The 6822-nt window shown below is 40.0% G+C and overlaps 1 protein-coding gene across 1 annotated transcript; it reads right to left on the bottom strand.

Annotated features, from left to right (window-relative positions):
* Positions 1–2699: 2699 nt before the first annotated feature.
* MOCS2 (molybdenum cofactor synthesis 2) lies at positions 2700–6589 on the bottom strand. The gene is made up of 4 exons (XM_048291710.1): positions 6469–6589; positions 5443–5596; positions 3919–4042; positions 2700–2808 (listed from the first exon to the last, which is right to left on the bottom strand). Exons 1-4 carry the CDS (start codon positions 6587–6589, stop codon positions 2740–2742), a joined length of 468 nt encoding a protein of 155 aa, XP_048147667.1. The 3' UTR covers positions 2700–2739.
* Positions 6590–6822: the final 233 nt, after the last annotated feature.

Raw genomic sequence — 6822 nt, 5'->3', positions numbered from 1 at the left:
GTTTTTCTGTATCAGAGCACAGCACTAGTATCCAAGCAGTGCATAACTTTTACTTCATTCATAAACCATCCACTGAAAGACAAGCTAAACATTTGTTTTTGTGAAATTAATACACTAATTAGTTGCATGGTAACAGCAAATATGAACATGGAAAAATGAACACCAAATACAAAGAAGTTAATGTATTTCTTTCTCTTCTAAAGAGAAAAATAATTATTTCACAGAGGAAGTGATTGTGCTGAGGATTCTGTACAATTCCCATTAAAAATGACATTCAAACAGCAGAGGGCTTCTTTCCAACCTCTGAAACAAAGGAAACCTCAGTCTTCAACTTGACCAGCTCTGCCTAGGTAACAGGGCCCACATGGTTTGTAGGGTGCATATCTGTAAGCACACAATGAGCAGCTGCTGTCCTGCAGAGGAAAGACTGACTTCCACTGAGGAAGTGCATCAGTAAGTTAAGAAGCCCAGATTAACGATGTTTCTGCCTGAAGCTGTATGTTTCATTACAATTTACTTAATTCAGTACAGTATCTAAGACACAGTAACTAAGTATTAAAAGTGATTAAAATCCCTGGGGGGAAAAAGGTCACCACCTACTTTCCTCATTTTACTTTGTGCAGTTAGCAGTTGTTAGTAGATTTTTGCTGCAGACACAAAAAAATGGAACATACAGCTGAGGCTTCACTAGTGCGTGATATAATGATTACAGAATAAAAGTCTGGTTTGGATTGGAAGGGACATTACAGATCATCTAGTTGCAACCATCCTTCTACAGGCTGGGACACCTGCCACCAGACCAGGTTACTCAGAGCTCCGTCCAGCCTGGCCTTGAACATTTCCAGGGATGGGGCAGCCACAGCTTCTCTGGGCAACCTGTTCCAGTATCTCATCACCCTCACAGTGAAGAGTTTCTTCCTAATACCTGATGTAAACCTACCCTCACTTCAGTGTAAGGCCATCCCCCCCCATCCTATCACTACATGCTGTTGTGAAAATTCCCCCTCCAAACTTCTTGTAAGCCCCCTTTAGGTTCTGAAAGGTGATGCAAGGTGTCCCTGGAGCCTTCTGCAAGCTGAACAACCCCAGCTTTCAGCCTGTCTTCATAGGAGAGGTGTTCTAGTCCTCTGATCAACTTAGTGGCTCTCCTCTGGACTCACTCCCAACAAATCTACATCCTTCTTGTGTTGGGCGCTCCAGAGCCAGATGCAGTGCTCCAGGTGGGGTCTCCTGAAGGCACAGTAGAGGGGCAGAATCAAACCCTTTGTCCTGCTTTTGATACAGCCCAGGACACAGCCAGCTTTCTGGGCTGCAAGTGCGCACTGCCAGCTCATATTGAGATTTTTGTTCACGAACACCCTCAAATGTTTCTCCCCAGGGCTAGTCTTGATCCATTCTCCCTCCAGCCTGTACTTGTGCTTGGGATTGCCCTGACTCAGGAGCATGACCTTGCACCTGTGTTATAAATAACTATATACGATATAGGAACATATATATGAGCAACTGAGCAAATCATTTTGCTTTATCTTACTTCCCTTCCCTTGTACCTTCCTTGTCTACACTGATAATGATGACTAGATAAAACTGCCTCTCAGAATTAGTAGAAATGCCATACACAATGGGGCCTTGAACTCTTACTATCTAAATACTATCATGGCACAGTGGAATAACAAATAAAATGACCTTACTCAGATAGGTAACCCATTATCTCCAGTGAAGCCCAGGCATATTATGTCAGTTCATTTAACTAGTTTTTAAAACAGCAACAAGAGAAAAACTGTATTAAAATTAAATCTTAAACATGAATATAAATGCATATATGAATTGCAATAAGTTCAATAAACTCCCTTTTCTTCAAAAAATTATTCCATTTGATGAATTTTAATCCTAACATATATGAAGTCCAATTACTAAAACTAATTACATTATAGTTGTGTATTTGTAATAATAGCTGATTTGGGTTTTTTTCCTGCAGCACCATACAATTACACAACCAAAAACTCACCTTCAAAATTTTGTCTAGACATCATTAACTAGTTACAGGTTGGCATGTTATTCCTAATGCAAGTCTTTTGCTGGTAGAGTACTAGATTTAACTTTGAATCAACCTCTATCCATATTTTTTTAATGCAATTATTTTGTAATACCAGCTGCACAGTAAAAATGTTTCTGTGAAACAGAGGTACTGGAACATAACCACTACTAAAAAGTTAATAACTCTGGGGTATAATTTGTATTTTCTTCTCTGTCTGTACTAAAATAGTTCATCTACTTCAAGTAGCTTTCATGTTACAAGAACGTCAAAATAGCATAAAGCCTGCAAACTAAGTCTGCAGTCATATAAAATTAAACCTCTCTGAAACCTTCTTTAAGATTAAAAAAAATGCAATTGTCCTGTGGTAACCTCCCATGCAGACAGAGAACACCAACTACCAAGGTAAAAGCATTAAAACAGTATTTATCAAAGAGTAGTCTAAACACCTTGCAACCAAGAATTTTAGGGAAGATGCTTTTAAAAGCTCACTCCATGTTAAAATGCACAAAAAAGCAATTCCAAAGCAGAGGTAAGAACACCTAAAACCCCTAATTAATCCTCATCCTTTTCACTCAGTCCAAACTACATGATTGAGATTGAAACAGCTACAAGAACTCTTTAGAAACATAGAGATACTCTGTAAGAATTCATAAGTAAAATATGCTCATCAGGAAGAGTAACACTTTATTTTTGAAAGAGTACAATTATTTTTCTGAATTTGCCCAAAAGCATTCCTTGTTTTCTTTCCAAGAATATTCATCCTCATAAATCTCCTGTAATATAAACAAAGAATGAGAAACATTGTGAGTCTGCTACATACAGCCACAAACCAGGCCAAATAACTCAATAGCCATTCCACTATTATTTACTGATCACAACAGCACTGCACAGCACTTGGCTGGCAAGCAGAAGAGAGGGCAGCACCCTCAGAACATATGAACTTGGCTGAACCTTGGGCTGATCCCCACTGAATTTAAAAGGGCCCACCTATACTGAAGTCAATTGAACAAAGAGATCTAGAAGAAATTATGTAAAAACTGTAGAATACACAGCATTCATACTGCCACATTAGCCTACTGTACCATCATTTTGAGAAGAGTATTTAGATGTAACAAAATGTCAATATTAAAAAAATTACATTAATATACTAAATACACTATCAGATCCTAAGGACAGACTGGATGACCCAGCTGCAGTCCAGTCCTAAGCAGCAAATTCAGAGTCCCTGACTATTCATTCTGAGAGAATTTCAGTCTCCTCAAGTAGGCATCAGAAAAGTGTAGAGCGAAGAATATCACTGTTAACCCCATGCCAAGTTCTGCCAGGGAGAGAAGGCAGAGATAATGCTCATTACTTGCATGCATCACTGTGGTTATACAATGAGGCTCTTTCTAGACCTGGGCTGGTTTCTCCACACACTGTTGTGTGCCTATATTAGCTTTGGGACTTCTGCTCATCCCTTCATTGTGTGCTGTTGCTTAATGCTTTGTGCTTTCTCATGGCCACAGCAATGAGCAGAAAAGAGAAAGGCAAGAAATGCTCCTTTTACTTGCAAACTGCAATGCTGTCCAAAGCAAAGCTGACTCAAAAGTTCTTGCACAAGCCAGTGCAGAATGGAGTTTTGCTACTCAAAAGAGGAGAACGCAGGCCTTCTTCACTTTGACCCCAGGATGGCTTCAAAATAAAGAGGAACTGGATGGTACAGGTACAGGAGAATCCTCCAGATACTCTACCTGTCACATACGGGCCTGGCTGCATTAGAGGGAACTCACTGGTGCTAGACACTGACAGCCCATCTGGAGCAGCTGCCTGTAATGCTTCTAAGGCAGCCCAGACATCTAAGACTAGCATATGCCTAAATTTGAATTTGTCCCCAGACATACCTTTTTCCATATCGGGACAGATGCTTTTAAGGTATTGATGCAGTACATTACAGCTTCAAGGGATTCTGCTCTGTGTGGAGAGGAGACTGCAATAATTACACCTGCTTCAGTTATTGGAACCACACTAGGGAGAGAAGAGGAACAACAGCAGCTTTAGCTAACACTTAACATCAAGAGTATCCAAAAGTTGTAGCCATGTCACGTCAGTATTCTGGTCACATGCTCTCCTGACTCATTCCTATGAAGCAAGTGTCAAACCACATCCAAAAGATTATACACTTTTTAAAAGAAAGAAAACCACAACTAAAAGCAGTACCAGATGTTAGAATTCCACACTTTAGAATAAATAAACCCACCAGACGTAGGCTTTTTTCTTCCATTCTTCCTTTTTTTTAAATTAAGCCTATGGAATTAAGAGGGAGAAGTTGTTAACTTGTAACAATACATAGGAAACTCAGTGGAAGCTGGCTTAATACTGAACAATAACAAGTTAGAACAGCCAGTTCTTATCTGAAAACCTAAGAAATCATCTCAGTTTGCATAAGAATTTGTGAAAGAAGAAATTAAGCACCTCACACTATGCAGATTTTGCAATGAAACCCAATTTTTGATGAATCCTGATTTTACATTCTGAAGTTTCCTACTTGGTGTGTTGTGTTACAAACTTAACAGAAGCACAAGGTTTTGTGTTCCTCCTCACAATTGCAGTATTCCCAAAATCTTCCTCCCAGTCCTCCTTGAATAGTAAGACTTCTCCAGCACAGTCCATAGGAAGAAATCTCAGCTTAAATGCTTTGAGCTGCCCTCAAGACAGCCACCCTCTCTGTTGACTGTAGAGGAAATCTAGGGAAACTACCCCTCAGACCTAGTATCTTACTTACCCTTTGCAATTACATCCTAAGTTCCTTCAGGATTTCTGCAAATCCTGCTAGTTTCAGCAAGAAATCTTCCCCGAACAGGGAAGACCCAAGAATACGTCAGACACTAGTATTCCATGTTTTGAATCTAAAGGAAAATGCTTATCTAAGATACAAGGAACAACAGGAGGTTCTCCCACAAGCATGGCTGGCAATTACTATGCCCCATATCCTAAGCTTTCAGACTTTTTATAGCATAAATAGACTTAAATCTGACAATAAGCACATTCTGCAGCCTCTCAACAGGAGAAAGAAGAAAAAAAGAAAAGTGCTGCCAGCTTCAGACCTTTTAAAAATAAAGAACAAAACAAACCAACAGCCTCCACTTCCCTGGAGTGAAATATCTCCCCACTTTCAAAACATCACACCAGCATCAAAGATCCTGCCAGGCTAAGCGTGGACTCCAGCAAACCCTACCAATAAACACAGTTTTGAAAATAAAATTTTTGAAACTTAGCTTCAGAGCAAGAGCTTGATCCTGCAGCCAGCTTTGCTGCACTATGGTTTCTAAACACTCCTGCAGGTTCTGCAACTACGTAAGCATAGCCATGCATCAGACAAGGATTAATACTCCAGTCGCAGAAGAATGGGGTCTGGACATACATACCCAAGTCTATGGTGCACTGCAATATGTTTGACTGAAGGCCATTTCTGTCTAACATCTCTGCAGATTTTCTTTATTTCAGTCTCTGCCATTGAAGTATATGCGTCATATTCTAAGTGGATCACTTTTTTTCCTTCAAAATTATTTCTTGTAGTACCTAAACAAAAGTGATTTATCAACTAAAAGCACTGAGTAAATAATACATATTGTATCCTTATAATACCTATTATGCATTTACTGCATAATAATATATACTATATTAATACGGACTAAGATCCAGGATCTCCTGCTATGGTCAAGGTCAGCACTGTGAAAATATAAACAACCTCCCCTAATCATGGCTGCATAATGACATTATTTGAACAAGATAAATCTTTACTAAAAAAGGAAGAGTTTAGTTCACACATTATATAGGTCTGCAGCCCGTTAACGCCCAAGGCTGGGACATCTTCTGCAGTAACTGCTAAGTTACGTGGCATTTGCCCATGCAATTTTTAAATGTCCAGTACTTAGGAGCCTAGTAGCACTAAGGTTTAAGCACAAAGGGGTTTCATATGTGTGCCACGTGCATTAAGCACAGGACAGAGTTACCAGCCTTACCTTCACCAGCCCATTAGTAGAAGAGTGCTTCACTTTCAACTAAGACCTGAGTTGCAGGACCTCACATACAGGTGTGGACATGAGGCTGGCCTAGCCACAATATTCCATTTCCCACCTTGAACAAGTTGTATCCCAGGGGACAGGAGAACAACTCCCAAGCAGTTCTCTACTCCAGAGCTGAGGTTCTGTTCAGTCCTAGGATAGCTATACCAGCCAGAAAGCTTCTCACCACTTCAGCCCACTGCAGCTATTTATGAGCTGCCATGGTCTTGCTCTAATAATTCAGAACCTGTTTTCTAGAAAACTTCCTGGGTTCAGACCAGGAATTGATTTATTTGAGAACTACAAGTCTGGGATGTGGACAGCCTAGGTCCCATTTATTAGACTATTAACATACCCACAGACTTAGCTCACAAATATGAAACTCACCAATGAACAGAGACACTGCCCCACAGTATGGTGAAACGACCAGCTCTGACACTTCATCTACAGAGAGCTTTTCAGACTTGAGCTTGATAAAATCTTTTGGCACATCTTCGCTTTCTTCCATATCGCCCTAGAAAAACTGAAACCAAACAGACTGTTGTTCGTGGAGATACTAGCATCAGGCAACTGCTTTTAATCCAGTGCTGATGCTTCAATTTATGCAGAACATAGGCACTATCTATTTGCCCAAGAGACTAGCCTACATGTGAAATTCACTTCTCAGCAGTCTCACTGAGAGAATATTAGCTGCAAATAACAAGCAATGACCTGGTTTTAATGCATACATATTTCTTTCTG

Source organism: Corvus hawaiiensis, chromosome Z, assembly GCF_020740725.1.
Source record: "Corvus hawaiiensis isolate bCorHaw1 chromosome Z, bCorHaw1.pri.cur, whole genome shotgun sequence".
In the NCBI taxonomy this organism is placed as follows: Eukaryota; Metazoa; Chordata; class Aves; order Passeriformes; family Corvidae; genus Corvus; species Corvus hawaiiensis.
The sequence above is the reverse complement of the archived record's forward strand: the minus strand, read 5'-3'. Positions and strand labels throughout refer to the sequence as shown.